The 21,851-nt window shown below is 45.4% G+C and overlaps 2 protein-coding genes across 6 annotated transcripts in view; one reads left to right on the top strand and one right to left on the bottom strand.

The window, feature by feature from the left end:
- Positions 1–13,877, top strand: part of LOC308256224 (signal-regulatory protein beta-1-like) — a gene marked incomplete at its 3' end in the record, with an annotated part of 45,556 nt that extends 31,679 nt beyond the window's left edge. Inside the window, 6 exon segments of the mRNA XM_080684314.1 lie at positions 6,918–7,238; positions 7,857–7,887; positions 7,889–8,172; positions 12,085–12,092; positions 12,096–12,128; positions 13,659–13,877. Coding sequence (XP_080540440.1) covers positions 6,918–7,238; positions 7,857–7,887; positions 7,889–8,172; positions 12,085–12,092; positions 12,096–12,128; positions 13,659–13,877 — 896 coding nt within the window.
- The window catches only part of LOC308256229 (KRAB domain-containing protein 5-like), a 69,243-nt gene that overhangs the window by 29,646 nt on the left and 17,746 nt on the right, over positions 1–21,851 (bottom strand). For 4 of the 5 annotated variants that reach the window (XM_080684328.1, XM_080684326.1, XM_080684330.1 and 1 more), the window contains exon 5: positions 19,327–19,400. In XM_080684328.1, coding sequence (XP_080540454.1) covers positions 19,327–19,400 — 74 coding nt within the window. Of the gene's footprint in view, positions 1–13,655; positions 14,521–19,326; positions 19,401–21,851 lie in introns of those variants that run through there. The other variant, XM_080684329.1, reaches the window with a different exon arrangement.

Below are 21,851 nucleotides of genomic sequence, written 5' to 3'. Positions count from 1 at the left end.
GTTGGGAAGGACAGGACCTGCCTCTGGGGGTGTAGGGTCATCTTGAGATGAAGCATCCTGATGTCCAGATGCATCAGGTTTCCTAGGAGCTACTGCCCAAATGGTGCTCATCTGTTTGGCCCTCCTCAAATGCCCATTCTTTCCCTCCCTCTCCATCCAGAAACAAACGTGTTTCCTTATTAACCTGGCCATCTCCAGGTTTAATGGGGACATATCACATTCAAGCCATTGCGTTCAAACCCTAGTCCAGCACCTGTGGCTTCTCTGAAGCTTTCTTTCAGTGCTTGATGCCCATAGAACATAGGCAGCCAAGTCCATTCGTCCTTAAAGCTTCTGATTGCTTCCCATTCTTTGTTGGTAAACTTTCTTTCATACTCAGAAGGCATTCTGAAGTTCAGCCACGACCTGATTCAATTCCAACTTGTAGCTCAGGTTCAGCAGCAAGTACCACCCAGTCCCTTTAACAGAAGAAGTTAAAGATGAAACCGGATAAGGATTCGATGAGTCTTTAGCAAGCACTGGTTTCCTTTTGCAGTTCTCTGCAAATGAATGTTATTCCAAGGGATGTGCTATTTCTCTGCATTAACTTTCTCATCATCAGACGACCAGCCATGGCTGCCTTAGCGTCACTGGCAGAGAAGAAGTCCATGTGCTGCCTGGTGGTACCTCCAGGAGCCATTCCGCTCAGCTGGGCAGCCACGTGTTGCAGGAAAAAGCCCAGCACAGCCCTTCCATTGCTGATGCCAAGCAGAACCATTTGATGGGGAGGGGGGGGGGAGGAGACTTAAACCCACTCTTCATTACCTCTGTTTGCTCAGTTTCCTCATGTGTTATAGGATCTCACATTACAGGCTCATTGTGAGGTTTACATGTATGACACATGCAAAGTGCTGGGCTCAGAGAAACCAAGATGGCTGCCCCGCACAACAATTCCAAAACTACAACTAAAAGACAGAACGGACACCATCCAGAACCACAAGAAAGCTGGCTGAGTGGAAATTCTACAACTAGAAGGAAAGAGGAAAGCTCACAGAGAAGAAGCGGCAAAGAGCTGAGGTACGGATACACGTGAGCACAGAGAGGAAGGGCGGCGGAGTGCCTGGCTGGCTTTCTCTGGCGGGAGGGGGAAGGAAGCCCCCAACTGCACAGAACCCCAGTTCTGACTGCACTGAACCTCAGTTCCGGGCAAAACCCCGAGGACCCAGGCTCATACAGAAGGAGTTTGGACTGTCAGGTAGAGAGAAAGGCACACGGAGACTCGGAGACTCAGGGGAGCTGCGGCGGCAGGGGTCTGAAGGCACGAGTGCGCACAAAGACTGACTGCAGAGGTTACCACAGGCTATCCCTAGCAGAAGGGAGTCAGAAGCTCCTGACTACACTGAATCCCAGTTCCGACTGCACTGAACCGCAGTTCCGGGCGGGCCCCTGGGGACCCACGCTCTTATGGGGGAAATCTGGACTGTAAGGCGGAAACTCGGGAACCGCGGAAGGCAGAGGTCTGGAGACTCACGCGCAAGGGCAGGGCTGATGGGAAGCCAAGACTGTCTGCTCTGCCCTGAGACTCCACCCCTTCCAAGCTGAGCACAGAGGCTTTTGCAATCTGGCAAGGCTAATCCTATAAGGCTGTCTCCAGCACCGAAAATCTCCCAGTGTAGACACAGCTGATCCTCACAGCCAACTGGCCTGCAGGTCAATTCCTCCCAGTGATACCAACAACAATCAGGACTTAACTATAACAAGGCTGTACACACAGTCCACAAAGGGGTGCACCAAGAGTGTCCACCTCAGGTTAACTGGGGAGGATGACCCACTGAGCTATATGGGAAGCCTAGCACACAAAGCTACCCTACCAACTGAGGGAAGCAGTGAAAGATGGGGGGATGAAGAAACAGATCACAAACGAAAGAAATGGAGGAAAACAGACGACTGGATATGGAGTTCAAAACCACGGTTATAAGGCTTTTCAAGAATATCCTAGAAAAGGCCGATAAATATAACGAGACCCTCGAAGATATGAAAAGGGACCAACTGGAAATTGAACATACACTGACTGAATTAAAAAATATTATACAGAGACCCAACAGCAGACTAGAGGAACGCAAGAATCAAGTCAAAGATTTGAAATACAAAGAAGCAAGAAACACTCAACCGGAAAAGCAAAAAAAAGAAAAAAGACTCCAAAAAGTTGAGGATAGTGTGGGAAGCCTCTGGGACAGCTTCGAGCGTCCCAGAGTCAGAATTATGGGGGTGCCAGAAGAAGAGAGAGAGCAAGATACTGAAAACCTATTGGAAGAAATAATGACAGAAAGCTTCCCCGACCTGGTGGAGGAAATGGACTTACAACTCCAGGAAGCACACAGAACCCCAAACAGGGGGAGTCCAGGGAGGACCACACCAAGACACATCATAATTAAAATGCCAAGAGCAAAAGACAAGGGGAGAATATTAAAAGCAGCAAGAGAAAAACAGTTGGTTGCCTACAGGGGTGCACCCATACGATTGTCAGTTGACTTCTCAGCAGAAACTATACAGGCTGGACGGGAGTGGCAAGAGGTATTCGGGGTGATGAATGGCAAGAGCCTACAACCGGGACTGCTCTACCCAGCAAAGCTATTATTCGGAGTGGAAGGTCAGATAGAAAGCTTCACAGATGGGAAAAAGCTAAGGGAGTTCATCACCACCAAACCAGTATTATATGAAATGCTGAAAGGTGTTCTTTAAGAAGAGGAAGAAGAAAAAAGTAAAGAGAAAAATTTTGAACAACAAATACATATCTATCAACAAGTGAACCTAAAAATCAAGTGAATTAAAAAATCTGAGGAACAGAGTAAACTGGTGAATGTAATGGAATCTGGGGCATAGAAGGGGAGTGGACTGACAATTCTCAGGGGAAAAGGGGTATAGTGGATGCAGGAGGAGACGACAAAGGTCGTATGCCTGTGGATGAGGACAGTGTGGGGGGAGATAAGGGCAAAGGGTGGGGTGAGAGCCAGGTGGATGGGAGCTGTGGGGGGAAAAAGGAGAAACAATTGTAATAATCTGAACAATAAAGATTTATTAAATAAACTAAAAAAAAAACACAAAGTGCTGGGTTTAAGGCCAGCTCAGGGTGTGCACTCAGTCGATGAAAGCTGTTGATAAATACTGACCAAGCCCACAGGCTCCCATATGCTGAGCAAATAAATGTTCCGTGCTTCCCTCTCAGAGGGGCAGGTGAGGAGCTGCAGGTGATTCAGCCTCAAAAGCCAGTGTCTGTCGCATCTGGAAAGACAGCCACTCTGAGTTGCACCTTGACCATCTTGCCCATCATGTGGTTCAGAGGGACAGGGCCAGGCTGGGAGTTAATCTACATTTTCAAAGGAGGCCACTTCCCCCGAGTAACAAGTGTTACAGACGCCACGAGGAGAGACAACTTGGACTTTTCCATCCGCATCAGTAACATCACCCCAGCAGACACAGGGACCTACTACTGTGTGAAGTTCCGGAAAGAAGGCGGTGATAATGCCACTGAGTTCAATTCTGCAGCAGGCACTCAGCTCAATGCGAGTGGTGAGTACAGGAGGGATCCTCGTCCTTCGTGTGTGACAACAAGTCAGTACAAACGACTTTCATCTTGGAGCAGCAACTAAGAGTCAGGTGCGGAGGTGGGTACTTATACTCATGATCTGATTCATGGTCTGATTTCACCCCGTCTACAGATCAGGGAAGCTGAGACCTGGAGATGTCATGTTATTTGCTCAGCCAACACGGCTGGTCAGTAGTGGGAAAAGTCTGGAACCCCCGCTTGTCTGGCTCCCCAGCCCTGGCCTTTCAATCCTGTCCAACCCTTGGTTGCAGAGATGAGGGAACTGAAGGGCTGAGTGACTTACTCATCACAAGGCCAGACCTCACCCACCTCCAGGGAGTGCTCCCTCAATGTGGCCGAGGCTCCTCCTTAGTGACACCCAATGGGCACCTGCTGTGAGCCAGGCTCTGCGCTGGGTGCTGAGGCAGCTGCAGAACAAAGCAGGCAACGGCTCTTCCCCTCGAAACTTCGTTTCTTCCCTCCAGTGGGAGAAACTCACTAGGGCAGGGAGTAGAGAAGGTGCTGCTTTCTCTCAGCCTCAGAAACATCACAGGAGAAGGAAATTCTGAGAGGCCCAGACTCACTGCTCACTCTGACAGCCCCGCTGGGAAGAGATGCCCAGAAGTGGGCGATCACGGTGGGTCTGCCGGGAAACTCCCTTTATTCCAGAATCCCAGTCACTGTCATGAAGCCTCCCAGCAGAGTTGGGTCATCTCAGAATGTCCCTCACCCATGGAAGAGGCTCCCCATGTGGGAGACTGAGCGGTCGCCCCATTGAGGCAACACCGTTCTCATTGAGGGTGTTTTACCAGAGGCCCAAGATTCTGAATCCTGGAATGTGAGCGCACAGGGACCTTTAGACCATCCAGCCTGACTCCCAAGTACAGAGGGGCGTCTGAGGTCAAAAGGTGAAGAGGACTCTGTCCAGAGTCACATGGGCAGAGAGTGAGAAGATTGTTCCAGAACCCCATCTGATTTTAGCAGCTTTTTCCTGCTTCAGAGATAGACACTCTTTTCATCAAAAGCCTGGTGAATGCAAGCACTCAGTACAGCACACCACTGAACAGGGATCCAGCACCTCTTACGTTCACTGGTACCCAAACCTTCATATGCCCCTCACACTCACACTCTGTGGCCCAGGTGATTGGGAACCTCCCCATACCTTCAGCCACATCATCCCAAATCGAGCATCCACATCAGCACCTAGAGCTGCCCCCCCTTCACCAGCTGCCTCCGCCTCCAGCCTGTGGAGACAGCATCGTTCATTCACTGCCTTCTGTTGATGGGTGTGAGTTGTTCCCAGCCTTCGGCTATTCACACAGTGACACAGGGGATACCCTTGTCCATGTGTCACCCTACTTTAGAGGGAGGTGCTCACGGGAAGCAGCATTGCTAGGTCACAGGGTGAGTGAATTTTAATTTGTGTGGGTATCGCCAAGTTTCCCTCCTAGACATGGTGGGAACGGGGTCTCCCCACAACTCCTGGACACAGGCAGGGAAGGTGGCTTTATCCCGAATTTTCAGGTATTACAAAAATTCCCAATGGTGTGTCCCTTGCCTAGGTATTACAGGTGAAAGTGGCTCCATCGGCACTCAGATCTGCTGCCTCCTGGTAGAGAGCTCCTGCCCCTTCCCTGAGCTACTTGCCCAGGTGATGCCTGCCTGAGAATGCAGGAGGTGGGAGAGGTCAGAGGCCGCTGCTCTCTGCAACACCCCACTGTGCCTGACAAAGTGTAGAGAATGCTCCAACCCTTTTTTTTTTTCTTTAAGTTCTGTTTCGTTGGTTTTTAAATAATATATCTTTATTGATTTCTGAGAAGAAGGGAGAGGGGCAGAGAGACAGAAACATCCATGATGAGAGAGAATCATTGATCAGCTGCCTCCTGCACACCCCCTACTGGAGATGGAGCCCACATCCCAGGCATGTACCCTGACCAGGAATGCACAGTGATCTCCTGGTTCATGTGTTGACGCTCAACCACTGAGCTACACTGGCCAGGCTCTAGTCCTTTTCTTAGAATCATGTATTGTTATGTTTTTCAACAAAAAACAAAACCACATTTTTAAAAAGTCCTGTGTGGGAGGCAGGTCTAGCTTTCCAACTGAGATGAGACAGATCCTCAAATGTCCCATGATATGGCCTGAAACTATTCCTACAGGACATGGCTCTGCCTATGAGGCAGCCAGGAGGCCTTTCCCTTCTTTGGTGTTTTCCTCACTGAGCAGCCACAGGAGCTGCCTGGCACAGTGGCCTGGATGGAGCAGAGAGGGGTCGCTGAGCCCCAGCACCGCCATGGGCAGCACCCCTGTCTCTGCAGACTGAGGGAGAGGAGGGGGCATTTCCTAGAGGGCCCTGCGCCCAGTGAGCAGGAGTTCATATTCTAGACTCACTGCCAGGAGCCCCTTCTCCCATTTATTGCCACAGGGCCCCCAGCCTGGGCACTGGAGGGCACTCCTCCCTGGAGCAGGTGGCAGTCAGGGTCAGGCTCCTGAAGGTGGGCACTTGCTCTGCTGATGGACGTGAATACCTGGGAGGCCACAGGAAATACCTCTGGGGCACAGTCGTGGCTGAGGGGACAGTCCCTTCATTCTCTCAGTTTTAGTTTTATCATCTCTAAAATGGCGATGATCATGCACCCCTTTTAGGAGAGTGGAAAGGTTTTGAGGTGCTCTGTCTGAATCACCCAGCACAGAGGTGCACCCCCAAATCAAGGTAGTTTGTCAGTGTCATGACCCAGTTAACTTGGCTGGGCCTCAGCTCCTCACCTGCAGATATTGTGTAGAATAACATAAAACCACTGATTAATCAAATATTGATGATATAATCCAATCTGCCTTTATAGAATGTTTTCAGGCGAGCCTGTTGAAAGGACAGACCTTCACTGAGCCACAGTATTGTCATCCCACGGCTGTGTGCTCCTGGGCAAGTCTCTATCTCCCCAAGTCCTCAGTTACCCCACTTGATGAAGATGATAATCATGGCTTCATTCACCGGTCCGTAGGATTGGAGGCCAGCTATGAACAGCCAGTGCACAAAAATGAGACTGATTAGGAACTCTGGGCCCACACTGTGGGAAATCATCTGGAGGGAAAAAAGGTGGACTTTGAATGCAGGCCTGGAATTGTTTGTGAGCCCTGCCCTCACTCAGAGTTCACCTCTGGGAAAAAGAGTGTTCTCCTTTGTAAGATGAGGACAATGACATGCTCTCCCAGCATTATTACAGGATAAAAAATAGTGTATGACAAAGACAAACAAAAAAACAGTATATGAGAAGGTTTGACAGTGCCACATGCTTGTCGTTAGTGGTGAGAGTCACGATCATGCTCATTGTTCATTATGTTTCTTTTACAGCCAAACCCTCTCCCCCTGTGGTATTGGGCCCCATGGGCAGGGCCCCACCTGGGCATACAGTGAGCTTCACCTGCAAGTCCCATGGCTTCTCCCCGAGAAACATCATCCTGATATGGTTCAAGGATGGGAATGAGCTGCCAGCCTCCCAGACCACCGTGGACCCAGAGGGAGACAGCCCCTCCTACAGCATCTCCAGCACAGCCAGGGTGCTGCTGGCCCCGGGGGATGTTCGCTCCCAGGTCATCTGCCAGGTGGCCCACGACACCCTAAAGGGGGACCCTCCTCTTCGTGGGACTGCCAACTTGTCTGAGGCCATCCGAGGTAGATGCCCCTCACACCCAGCCCAAGCCCACACCTGGCCCCTGTCCTCCAAGCCTGCTCCTCCCCCTGCTCTTTGCTCCAGGCCTGGAATTGCCTGGAATTTAATTCCCGACAATCCTTCTCATCATCACTCACATGGATTTGCCCATCACTCACCACTGTCTAATGGCTGCTGGCAGGTGAAAAATCTACAACATGCCAAGCCATGTGCGTGATAGTTTTATCTGCTTTACCAATAGCAACTCCACTTACTGAGCGCCTACTATAAGCCAAGCTTTTATGTGCTTGGTAATTTCATTTATTTTGCTGAAGTTAGTATGTTCTAACTGCATGCTTGGGGCTGCAGTGGTTGATTTCAATCCTATGACCCTAATAGCAGCTACCAGTAAGATGAAAACCTCAAAAACAAGACAAAAAGCAGGACACCATCTCAACCCCTCCCCAGAAACAAGGGGTGGGGGTCCTGGTGGGGAGGTGGAGGCGCTCCATGATTTCATTCAAATGAAAGAACCCTCCGTGTCTGAGCCCATCCTCTGTGTGGTAGGGGAGCTAAGTTCTAGAGCCCCCTCTGATCTGTCTATTCCATGAGGTCAGAGCTTGTGCCCTTTGCTATTTCAGTTCCGCCCACCTTGGAGGTTATCCAACACACTGTCTGAGACCCAGGTGAACGCCATCACCTGCTTGGTGAAGAACTTCTACCCCCAGTGCCTACAGCTGACTTGGCTGGAGAACGGAAACATGTCCCTAACAGAAACGGCCCCGACCCTCATAGAGAACCAGGATGGGACCTTCAGCTGGAGGAGCTGGCTCCTCGTGAATCTGTCTGCCCACAGGGAGGATGCGATGCTCACCTGCCAGGTAGAGCATGATAGGCAGCCGGCAGTCACCACAAACCTTACCCTGATGGCCTCTGTTCACCAGGACAAGGACAAAGGTAAAAATCCAGGGAAAAGCTGCCACTCCTACTGATTGAGCTCTGTTTAAATTTTATCTTTAACTAGAGGCCTGGTGCACGAAATTTGTGCACGGGGGTGTGTCCTTCAGCCCAGCCTGCACCCTCTCCAATCTGGGACCCCTCGAGAGATGTCCAACTGCCCGTTTAGGCCCAATCCCAGTAGGATCTAACGTAAACGGGTAGTTGGACATCCCTCTCACAATCCAGGACTGCTAGCTCCCAACTGCTCGCCTGCCTGCCTTCCTGATTGTCCCTAACCGCTTCTGCCTGCCAGCCGGATCACCCCCTAACCACTCCCCTCCCAGCCCGATTGATGCCTAACTGCTCCCTTTCCAGCCTGATTGCCCCTAATTACCCTCCCCTGCTGGCCTGGTCACCCCTAACTGCCCTCCCCTGAAGGCCTGGTCACCCCTTGTGCCACACCAGCACAGCCAAGGGTTCGGCGAGCCTGAGGGAGGGCCAGGGAAGGATGAAGACAGACAAAAAGAATAAGCTGGGTCTAGGTCAGGGGTGGGCAAACTTTTTGACTCCAGGGCCACAATGGGTTCTTAAACTGGACCAGAGGGCCGGAACAAAAGCATGGATGGAGTGTTTGTGTGAACTAATACAAATTCAAAGTAAAGGAGCGGAGGGGAGAGCAAGAGAACCGGATAGAACAGCCGGATCCGGCCCGCGGGCCGTAGTTTGCCCAAGGCTGGTCTAGGTGGATCTTCTGTGCGTGACTGAGACCACAGAACAGATCCAGACTGCAAGCTGATGCTTTATTTTATAGTCAGAGGTAAACAAGGTAATTTACAATGTTCTTTTAAGTTTCACTTGTTTTGGCAGCACTTGGTGCACCTCCCACAGCCCATTAGCTACCCAGGAAAGATCTAGGGAGCAGTCACAATATCATGCTTAATTATGCTAAGAGGGCTGTGCCCTCTAAGCTGGGACTTGTTTGCAGCTTTGCCAGCAGGTCAGTCCAAGGCGTAACCCTACAACCGCTCCCTACAACCCCTAACTGCCCTCCCCTGCAGGCATGGTCACCCCAAACTGTCCTCCCCTGCAGGCCTGGTTCCTCCCAACTGCCCTCCCCTGCAGGCATGGTCACCCCAAACTGTCCTCCCCTGCAGGCCTGGTTCCTCCCAACTGCCCTCCCCTGCAGGCCTGGTCCCCCCAAACTTCTCTCCCCTGCAGGCCTGGGTTCCCCCACAACTGCCCTTCCCTGCAGGCCCGGTTGCCCCCAACTTCCCTCCTCTGCTGGCCTGGTCACCCCTCACTGCCCTCCCCTACAGGCTTGATTGCCCCCAACTGCCCTCCCTTGCAGGCCTGGTCCCTCCCAACTGCCTTCCCCTGCTGGCCATCTTGTGGTGGCCATCTTGTGTCCACATGGGGGCAGGATCTTTGACCACATAGGGACAGCCATCTTGTGTGTTGGAGTGATAGTCAATTTGCATATTACTCTTTTATTAGATAGGATAGAGGCCTGGTGCACGGGTGGGGACTGGCTGGTTTACCCTGAAGGGTGTCCCAGATCAGGGTGGGGCTTCCCTTGGGGCATGGGGTGGCCTGGGCAAGGGGCCTGTGGTGGTTTGAAGGCTGGCCACGCCCCCCCCCCCCCCCCCGGCAACCCAAGTGGAGGCCCTGGGATCTGAGATTTATTTATCTTCTATAATTGAAACTTTGTAGCCTTGAGCGCAGGCCAGGGCCCGCCAGAGCAGGCAGAAATCTTGGCTTCCTCCATCACCAGGGAAACCCAAGCCTCCTGCTCGCTCTGTGGGCAGCCACCATCTTGGTTGGGTTAATTTGCATGCTCGCTCCTGATTGGCTGGTGGGCATGGCTTGTGGGTGTAGCGGAGTGATGGTTAATTTGCATGTTTCTCTTTTATTAGTATAGATTTTAATGTTAAAAGTACTAATTCATGCTTATTATAGAACTAGAGGCCTGATGCACAAAATTCGTGCAAGGGTAGGGTCCCTAGGCTTGGCCAGCAATTGGCCGATCTGTGGGGCAACCAGCAGGGGGATTGGGGGACACCCACTGGACCCGCCTTGGCTGGCCTAGGGCCTGCAGGCTGGGGGCAGCTCCTACATTGAGCACCTGCCCCCTGGTGGTCAGTGCCCATCATAGCAACTGGTCGTTCCACCTTTCAGTTGATTTACATAGGACCTGATGCACAAAATTTGTGCACTGGGGGCGGGGGGGGGTGTCCCTCAGCACAGCATTAACCCTCTCACAATCATCAGGTGCTGCACTTACCTGTTCTTGAATACACATTCCACCCATCCCTTCCTGGCAAACTAAGTAGACTTTGATTGAGGATGAACCCCATTACTCTGATTTCTGCCTTGAGCCTGAGACCAGATCAGCATTCAAAAGCTATTTCAGAGTATTGATGGGCACAGGTAGCATAAGATAAAGTGGAGGACCCTGGGAATGGTTTCCTCTAATAGTTCCTCCTGTCCCTGGATTTGCAGGCCCAGTACTATCTACTCAATTCCTCATAGCTGTCCTCTAGGCCTCAAGGTGCTACTGGTGATTGGTGTCTCTGCCATCTATGTCCATACGAAGTGGAGAGCCTGACAGTAAGTTGTTGGGCAGAGAGGGAAGGCTAATGTCTATCCCAAAAGGGGCAAGGTTAACAGGAGAGGCCATCCCACAAGGTCAGGGTCCAAGAAGAGTTAGAAGAAGGTGACACACCTCCATCAATAACCTCAGGGGTTTTAAGGATCCCTCTAAGAGATTCCAACTTCCTAGGAATTATGTGGGGTCCTGTAAGAGGTGGACTGTATCAAAGATTTCAAAGGATGTCCACAATGCTTTAGGGTTTCTGTAGAGGAACTGGGCAGAAGGAATTGATTGAGGGACAGCTAAGTGGGTAGTTCCCTTGGAGACAATCACCAGATTATTTGATTGCTGATGCTCCTTGTGGCAAAGAAAATCCACAGTTTAGTGTATTATTGAGAACTCCTGAATTGGCTGCTCTGATCCTGTGTGACAGAGTGGAAGGGATGAGGAAGGAGGATCAGGACCTGGGAGAAAGGCTGAGGAGGCAGAGTCCTATGCCAGGTGCTACATATCCTCTCATGACCAGAATGTCAGGAGGAGGACAGTCCAGGACATTGGAAATATACAGTAAACATTTCCTGAATGATGAGCAGATAGTTAAACATGAACACGCTCCCACAGCTCATGCCTTCTTCTGCTGCTACATGCCACCCTCAATCTCTGCAGTCTCCTTCCTTCTGTGAGAGACTCAGCCTAAGAAAAAAGTTGACTAGAAACTTTCACAGACTCTGCTTCAAACATCTCTCCCCAAACTAGACCTGCTCCCCACAGGCTCCTCCTGCTGCTCCTTCTCACAGTTCTTGATGCCACCAGAGCTGGTTCTTCATACATGCTCCTCTCAGAAACACACTCGGCCCTAGCTCGTTTGGCTCAGTGGATAGAGCGTCAGCCTGCAGACTGAAGGGTCCCAGGTTCAATTCTAGTCAAGGGCACACGCCTAGGTTGTGGACTCAATCCCCAGTAGGAGGCGTACAAGAGGCAGCTGATCCAATTATTCTCAGCATTGATGTTTCTCTCTCTCCCTCTCCCTTCCACTCTGAAATCAATAATAAAAAATTTTTTTAAAAGACACACAGAATACCAAATTACAGATGCTCTGTTATCCCATACATATGACTTGAATGTGATAAGAAGGAGGGAACGGGCTGCTGGGAATTGAGGGTATAGAATGCACTGTAACATTAAGTGCAATCAGACCTTTAGTGATAACCATTGACCTAAGAACCAGAGGAAGAGAAAGCAATACTATGACTAAGTTGTACAAGTTGGTACAGTGAGATAGCCATGTTGATTTTGGCATTGACTCGATAATGGATATGTCTTTTCAAAAATCGTTTTAGTTGCTGTTTAAGGATATTATGAAGCTGAGGAACAGCAATTTCGAGAAAGTTGAGAATTCCTCAATTATTTCCACGGGGAGTTGGGACAGGAGGCAGCCCTGTGTTCTGGCTGTACAAGTCTGAGGTGCAGTTGGTCTTGCTGATCTGGAAGGGGCTGAGGCAAGAGGATCTCAATTCAAACAGCACAGACTCATATTTTTCTTCCCTAGTTTTTTATTTATTCTAGAGGTCCAGGGAGGGGTCCCTCAGCCCAGCCTGCACCCTTTCGCAGTCCGGGACCCCTCGGGGGATGTCCAGCTGCCGGCTTAGGCCCACTTCCTGGGGAAACAGGCCTAAGCTGACAGTCATACATCCCCTCTGGCAGCCCAGGAGCCCTCAGGGGGATGTCCAACTAATGGCTTAGGTCCGCTCAGACATCCTTAGCACTGCCGTGGAGGCAGGAGAGGCTCCCTCAACACCGCTGCGCTGGCCAGTCATGAGCCGGCTTCTGGCTGAGTGGCGCTCCCCATGGAAGCACACTGACCACCAAGGGTTAGCTCCTGCATTAAGCGTCTGCCCCCTGGTGCTCAATGCACGTCATAGTGACCAGTCATTCCCGGTAGTTCCACTGTTAGGGTCAATTTGCATATTACCCTTTTATTATATAGGATTTCTTAAATACATGTTTTTCCCTTTTAGGATTATTTCTAGAGATTTTAAGTGCTTTTTCAACATAGAGAGTCAATTAATATATTGTAAATGAATGAAGAAATTAATTATTTTCTTTGTATTTTCCTGGAATTAAAATATCCTTTCTTGGGTAAAATGACATTTACAGTAACTGGAAGTCTATTTGAAATTATTTTTCCTTGGAATCATAAAGTATACAATTATTTTTCAAAAATCTGTTGACCTATAATGCCTTACGTGTAGGAATCTCTGGACCACAGGACCCATTGAAGACCACACAATCTTGTGATCCATCAGACACTGAGCAGGGATGTGTTCAAAGTTCTGTAGAGAAGTCAAAGCAGAGAAGTTCCCCTCTGAGGTCTTGTAGACAGAGAGATGTGGGTTCAGATACTAGAAAACACATACCAGCTATGTGACCTTAGGCAACTCACTAACACTCTGAGCCAATTTCCTCCTCTGTAAAATGGGACTCATGCTACCCCAAAGAACTGTGGGGCTTTAGAGGAGAGAGCAGTCTATGAGCGCACACAGGGTCTGGAACAAGAATGTGTGTGATACAGACCCTTTTCTTCCTTTGCTCATTGAGGAACTTGCACCCTCTGTGTTTTCCAGCACCGTGAAGTAATCACATTCAAAGTTTTTCCAATGGCCTGGCTGCCTGAACACGTTCTCAGACTTTTCTGGGTGAAACTTCCCACTTGTAGGCTGGCACCTAGATCCAAGAATCTCTTTAAAGACAGCCAAGATCAACATTTGCTTCAAAGTTGGGGACATGCTTGCTAGCATGAGGGGAAGCAGAACAAACCCTAATGTAATTGAAACCATGCCCTGATACTAAAATCAGACCCTAATTTTTTCTTTTCTTTTCTTTTCTTTTCTTTTCTTTTTTTTTTTTCTTTCAGGACATAACAGCAAGTCTCCTCACAGACCTCCAGGGACACAAGACCAAGCCATATCAGACTGATATTAAAGGCACAGGCAGGTCCAAAAAGCGGACAAATGAAATCCACCTATCTTCTAAAATTGATTTGGATGAGTTCTTTAAACGTATTAAGCCATTTCTACTTCTTTGTAATATAAACTCTTTTAAGGAAGAAAAAGACAGTCCTTTATTACACTAATAAAAATGTACATAAAAGTAAAGAGAAAGGAGAAGGCAAGTTGACTAAGAACATGACTTTTACTAGTATTTTATTTTTAGGGCCCATACTCTGGGCCTGCAGCTTCTTGGTTTTCAGGTTGTACAGGCCCAAGCAGTGGGTCCAATACACACATCAGGCTAATGTTTCCCTCAGATGCCTCCTCATACCAGAGAATCCCTTTCCTGGTGTATCTTTGTGTCTTTTTCACACTCTCTTCCGTCTTTCACATTTGTTCAACCGTTTTCAATAATCCCAGTTGGTAACTAATGAACATCTCTAATAATCACGGATGTTTCCCAACTGTCAGGCCCTGGTTTGCACAGATAAAGAATATAAAATGCTCCTGCAATTATCACAAAAAGGTAAATTTTAGATTTTCACAACATTCAGGTATTTATTCATACATCCCTCAGGAACCTGAGCACTATGTTAAGGCAGTCACATCATAGCTCAGTGGTGAGACCAAGACACAATGAACTTTTGCCCCAGTAATAAAAAAAAAAAAATGTTAAAATTCTTGTGAATTGAATGTCATTTATTATGCAAATATGTATATAATCTAAGTTTTCTTAATACTTACAGTAGAGAAGTTCAAAGTCTTTGCTACATAAAAGAATATGTCCTAAAACAATATAAAGAATATGGAGTAGTATTTGAGTGTGTAACTTTATAAATGAACATATTAAGTGCACACATACTCTAAACAAAGCATTGGGGGGGGGAAAAAGCATTGCAAACACACTATATTGCCACAGGTCAAAATACACATTATAAGCATTCAAAGAATCATGAAATGAATTTAGATATAAACCACAGTAATACTTTTCTTTCAAAAAGTCACAAATAACTGTTGTAATAAAAAAGGATGCAGTGGAGGCAATTACATTTGTCCTGAATCCCCTTGGCATTTTGATTCATACTAAAAAGTCATGTAGCTTTCCTTAATGGATTCTCTAAAATAAGTATTCTGATTTAAAGTCATATTTGAAAAATGTATTAACTTATTACTTTCTACTGTGAATTCTCTGATATTTTACATTTAAATTTGATTAAAGTCACTTTCAAGCACAAATTCTGTGGGATTTTCTGAAATAAGATTTTGGGAAAAGATTTTTCATCATTTTTCACAAAGGTAGAGTTTCTCTCCAGTATGCATTCGCTGATATTCAGGAAGGCTTTAGGTCCAGATAAAGGGTTTGCATATTCTTTAACATTTTAAGTTTTTCTCCAGTATGAACACTCATGTGGCAGTTAAGATGTAAATGCAGAAAGCAGTCTTTGCTGAACTTTTTATATTTGCATGGCTTCTCTGCACTATGAAATCTCTAAAGTACACTGAGGCTTGAGCAATGATTAAAGGTTTTGCCACATTGTTTATATTTTTATTCTTTCAATAAATTATGTGATATTGACTAAGTTTTCAACACTGGGTAAAGGCATTATCACAATCTCTACATCTGTAAGGCTTCTCTTTGGTACAAATTCTTTAATATTTAGTGAGGTTTGGGCAATGGTTGAAGGTTTTTCCATATTCTTTATATTTATGTTGCTCCTATTCACTATAAATTTCTTAGTAGCAGGCATCCTCAAACTACAGCCCGCGGGCCACATGCAGCCCGCCGAGGACATTTATCTGGCCCGCAGGGTGCCACTGCCTGTCCTGCTTAGCAGCCGACTCGTCCCGGGCCCACAGAGCGCATAGGAATTTGTTCATAGTTGTTTTTTTAAACTATAGTCCGGCCCGCCAAAGGTCTGAGGGACAGTGAACTGGCACCCTGTTTAAAAAGTTTGAGGACCCCTGGTATAGAGTAAAGCTATCGTGAGGTTAAAGGCTTTGCCACACTTTTTAAAAAAAAATATGTTCCTATTAATGTTAGGGACAGAGGACAAGAAGGGAGAGATAGAAACATCAATGATGAGAATCACTGATTGGCTGCCTTCTGCATGCCCCCTAATAGGGATCGAGCCTGAACCCAGGCATGTACCCTGACCATGAATTTAACCATGACCTCCTGGTTCATAGGTCCATGCTCAACCACTAAGCCACACTGCCAGGCTTTGTCACACTCTTCACATTTGTAAAGCTTCTCTCAGGGATGCATTCTCATATATTTGGTAAGGTCTGATCAGTGTATACGAGCCTTGCCACATTCTTTTTTTTTTTTAATATATTTTTTATTGATTTTTTACAGAGAGGAAGAGAGAGGGATAGAGAGTTAGAAACATCGATGAGAGAGAAACATCGATCAGCTGCCTCCTGCACACCTCCTACTGGGGATGTGCCTGCAACCAAGGTACATGCCCTTGACTGGGATCGAACCTGGGACCTTTCAATCCGCAGGCCGACGCTCTATCCACTGAGCCAAACCGGTCAGGGCAGCCTTGCCACATTCTTAATGTCCGTAAGCCTTCTCTCTAATATGACTCCTCCAATGGCTAGAAAAGTTTGAACATGATGTATAGGCTTTGTGACATTCTCTACATTTATAAGGGTTTATGTTCTATATGAATTCTCTGATGTTTAGAAAGAGCTGAATACCAGCTAAAAGCTTTGCCACATTCTCTACATTTATAAGGCTTCTCTCCGGAATGAATATTCTGATGTTGAGTAAGAAGTGACCCCTGTGTAAAGGCTTTGCCACATTCTCTACATTTATAGGGCTTCTCTCCAGAATGAATTTTCTGATGTTTAGTAAGCTGTGAGCCCTGGGTAAAGGCTTTGCCACATTCTCTACATGTATAAGGCTTCTCTCCAGAATGAATCCTTTGATGTTGAGTAAGATTTGAGTTCCGCATAAAGGTTTTGCCACATTCTCCACATTTATAAGGCTTCTCTCCAGTATGAATTCTCTGATGATCGGTAAGGTTTGAACACTGACTAAAAGCTTTGCCACATTCTATACATTTATAAGGCTTCTCTCCAGAATGAATGATCTGATGTCGACTAAGATGTGAGCTCTGGATAAAATTTTTGCCACATTCTTTGCATTTATAAGGCTTCTTCCCAGAATGAATGATCTGATGACGAGTAAGATGTGAGCTCTGGATAAAAGCTTTGCCACATTCTTTACATTTATAAGGCTTCTCTCCAGAATGAATGATCTCATGTCGAGTAAGATGTGAGCTCTGGATAAAAGCTTTGCCACATTCTCTACATTTATAACGCTTCTCTCCAGAATGAATGATCTGATGTCGAGTAAGACGTGAGCTCTGGATAAACGCTTTGCCACATTCTCTACATTTATAAGGCTTCTCTCCTGTATGCATTCGCTGATGATGGGTAAGTGCTGAATACTGGCTATAGACTTTGCCACATTCTCTACACTGATTAGGTTTTTCTTCAGTATGAATTGTATGATGTTTCATAAGGCATGAACACTTCTTAAAGGCTTTGCCACATTCTTTACATTTACAAGGCTTCCCTCCAATAAAAATTCTTTTATGTCGAGTAAAGCCTGAATAACTTTTAAAGGCTTTCCCACATTCTCTACATTTATAAGGCTTCATTTCTGTATGAATTCTCTGATGATGGGTAAGGGTTGAACACCACCTAAAGGCTTTCCCACATTCTCTACATTTATAAGGCTTCACTCCAGTATGCATTGTCTGATGTTGAGTAAGATGTGAGCCCTGGGTAAAGGCTTTGCCACATTCCTTACATTTATAAGGCTTCTCTCCAGAATGAATTTTCTTATGTTGAGTAAGATTTGAGCTCGAGGTAAAGGCTTTGCCACATTCTCTACATTTATAAGGCTTCTCTCCAGAATGAATTCTCTGATGTTTTGTAAGATTTGAACTCCGGTTAAAGGCTTTCCCACATTCTCTACATTCATAAGGCTTCTCTCCAGTATGAATTCTTTGATGATGGGTAAGGGTTGAACACTGGCTAAATGCTTTGCCACATTCTCCACATCTATAAGGCTTCTCTCCAGAATGAATTCTCTGATGTTTTGTAAGGCCTGAACACTTGTTAAAGGCTTTCCCACATTCTTTACATTTATAAGGTTTCTCTCCATGATGAATTATCTGATGTCGAATAAGACTTGAGTAACAGTTGAAGGCTTTGTGACATTCTCTACATTTATAAGGCTTCTCTCCAGCATGATTTCTCTGATGTAAAACAGTATGTGCCTGCCACCTAAAGGCTTTATCACATTCTTTGCATTTGTAAGGCTTCTCTGCAGTACGGATTTCTTTATGTATATTTAACTTAGAGGACTGTCTAAACATTTTCACATAGTGATTACACAGGAAAGACTCCTCCACACTATGAGTACTTTTATGTTCAGTAAGATTTGATGATTGGTTGAAAGACATGGCACATTCACTAAATCTTTCTGTCTTCTCTACAGTATGAATACTCCGAGGTATAAAAATATATGTGCTTTTATCAAAGACTTTCGGACATTTTTCATTGTTCTGTGAAAGCTGAGTTCTCTGACGGTTATTAGAATTTGACCCTTGGTTAATGTTTTTCCGAGATTCATTGCATTGGTTACTTCTCTCTTCATTATATGTACTCTGATAATGATTTAAGAGTGAAAAACTTTTAGTGAGGGCTCTAGTATCATTGCACATGTACAGCTGTTTCCAATTACCTATTCTGATACCATGATGTGTGTGTGTGTGTGTGTGTGTGTGTGTGTATATACATATATACATATATACATATATACATTTCATGGTAGCACATTTATGGAAGTTAAAGACTCTTGAAAAATAAATATTTTCCCATGAAAGAATAATACAAAATTGGTTAAGGGATTTACAAATTCATTTATAATTTTTATCTTCATTTTTTAAATATTTCATTTTTAGATATATTGACTGTTTAATCATATGCTACATTAAATCATTCAAAAATTATTTGCACAATGGACTAGGTGACTTCTGATATTACAAATTTTACTTCAGAGAATATGTATTCATTTATTTATTTTAATTCTCACATGGGAACATGTTTATTGATTTTTAGAAAGAAAGAAAGGGGGAGAGGGGGAGAGAGAGAGAGAGAGAGAGAGAAAGAAACATCGATTGATTGCCTTCTGCCTGCACCCAGACTAGCGATTGAACCCTAAATCTACATGTGTTCTGACCAGAATAGACCCACAACATTTCAGAATACAGGGTGACACTGCAACCAACTGAGCCACAGCAGGAAGAGCAGAGAATATGTACTTTTAAAAGCATTTCTTTAGCCTTTATGTTCAGAAACACAGTGTTCTGCCAATGTAACTGATGTCAAGTAGAAATATTCAAAATGTTTAAATCCTTAATCTCTTGAGGCAACAAGGATTTTATTAAGAGTAACTGCCCCACTTTGGCCATATCCATCATGACTAACAAGCTTTTTCTCCTCATATTCCCCTGCACATTACAAAACTTTCATTCAGTGTAAATTCTCAATGTCACATCAGTGATATCTTACCTGTAACATTTTCTGGAATGACACTTCTACACCTGACTTTGGCAACAAACCCTGGGTAACTTGAGAAGACATAGCTGAAATATAACAAATTAATTATAAAATACACTCAGGTAAATATTCTTTAAATTTTAATGTAGAAAATTAATACATGTAAGAAGACTTCAGTGAGATTGAAGAACAGGAAGCACAAAAACTTTCTTCCTCCATGGAGATGTTAACTTACCAACAATTACTGACCCAATTATCTTCTAAAGTACTTCAGAAGCCAGTTCAAAGACCACAACACCTCCCAGAATGCATAAAATAAAAACATCATATCAAAGAGGGAAAAACGTTACCTACATTTGCCCACAGTACGTACTCACCTTTCTGACATACTACAAAATATGTGTGGGATAACTCCCAATTCTGTTTCTCTCAGAAGAGAAATAAATGAGTGTACTGGGTTTCCAATTGTTTGGATTTTTTGTAACTGTCTGAGGGATTTTTTTTTTTTTTTGAATAACACTGAATTCTATAGAAATGCAATATACTGAGCATGCATTGTGGTGGCTACTAAGTAGAAAAGTTAGTAATTGTTCAAGTACCAGAGAGACTGCAATGCTGAAGGACAACAGGAATGGGAAGATACTATGAACTCTAAATAAAAGCAAAATATGTTTTAAATTGGGAAGTTACACAAAACACACACACACAGTTCTGGTCAAGATGCTGGTATAGGTAATTATAGCACTGGCAACCTCCCACAACCACATAAAAAATACAACTAAACTACAGGAAAACCATCATTCAAAACTGCCTGAGACCTAACTGAATGAAGTTCTACACGTAAGGACATAAAGAAGAGGGCTTATCCAGACTGGTAGGAGGTGCAATGTCACAGAATGGACTGGGACCACGTGGTGGATTAAAATCACAAGCGAAAAGTTTCTATCTCTCTCTCCTTCTCCCTTCCTCTCTGAATAAATAAAAATATATTTTTAAAAAACAAACAAACAAAAATCACCCGCGATATATCAGTTGCAGAGGTCACACCTGAGGAGTGAAGGGTCCCACCCCCACAAAAGGCCCACCAGCCCAGAGTTCCAATGCAAAGAAGAGATGTCCCCATTACTATGGCTATAAAAACTAGCAGGGGTTGTGGCTGAGTGAGACGGAGAGCTGATGGAGTCCTAGGCAGTTCCTCTTAAAGATTCGTGCTCTGACTTACTCATATTCATGCCCTGTGAGCTCCAGCACTGTGGCAGCAGCTCGAATGGCACCAGGGACATACAGGTTGGAACTGAAGTGTCTGGCATAAAGACAAGAGCTACAGAAGGAGCTTTCTCCCAGGCATAAGTCTTGGTACAAGCCATTGCACCTTTTCTGAGCTCTTCACCCACATAGCTGGCAAATAAGAGCCACAGTTATGTCTCCATCAACCTGGCTCACACTTTTCAACCCACCCTGAAGATTTCCTGAGACCCACCCTATCAACATCTGAGACCACCAAAGCTGTTTCCAGTGGCTTTTCCATACAAACAACCTAAATTGGTTTATGCTTCAGTCATTACAACAATGTCTCAAACAAGCAGGATCTGGCTCCAGTGTACCCCATACCTCTTGCTAAGTGGCCCCAGCATGAAAACTAGGTAATGTCTAATTATTGGAGTGTACATCTGAAATGAATATAATATATTGGCAACTACAATTGAAATATTAAAAAATGAGTTAAACACACACACACACACTGATTACACTTTCCAGAATAGGTTTGATAGGCCATGAACAATCTACCACAGCTGATTGTTATTTGTTTTCTCCTGTACAAAGCGAGTTCATAAAAAATGGGATGGCAGCTGTTTCTAATGACCTTGAATAGTAACAAAAGATCACAAGGTTTAGGAAGAAACAAAAAAAAAACAATCCAACCAGAGGAACAACATAAATCTCCATAAATTGGCCCTAAGTTAATGAACATCTGTTAATTACCTGACAAAGCTATGAAAAAAACACATCTTAAAGAGGCTCAGTTGGAAAATATAGTGAAAAAAATTTCAAAAAGTACTACCATTAAAACTATGCATGACAATAATAAAAATGCAAACAGATGAAAAATATAAAAAAGAACCAAACAGATATTGGGAGCTAAAGAACATAGTATGAAGTTAGTACCTGCATTGAAATATACAATAGAAACATCAGAAACTAACTTCATCAAGCAAAAGGAAGGATAAGACAACTTGGACACTGACTCCCAGTGTTCCAGGGATGCGGGAACCAAATTCCAGCATCTCAACCACTTCCCTCCCATATTACTTACATGAGGCAGAAAACAGAACCTTAAAATTAGTTTAACATAACATTCCTCGCCAATGAGCACAGACTTTCCCAGGTTCCACAAGAAATGCAAGAGTAGCCAGGTCATGCTACCCTCACACTATTAGGGCAGGTCTTTGGCTCTCACTGCAAATGCGAAGGAAGATCATAGGAGCACAAAGAGAAACCTTACATGATGCCAGAGTGTAAGTGTTGAAGAGGCTCTG

The sequence above is a fragment of the Plecotus auritus genome (assembly GCF_963455305.1).
Source record: "Plecotus auritus genome assembly, chromosome: 8".
Classification (NCBI taxonomy): domain Eukaryota; kingdom Metazoa; phylum Chordata; class Mammalia; order Chiroptera; family Vespertilionidae; genus Plecotus; species Plecotus auritus.
This window is presented reverse-complemented; position numbering and strand designations above follow the sequence as displayed.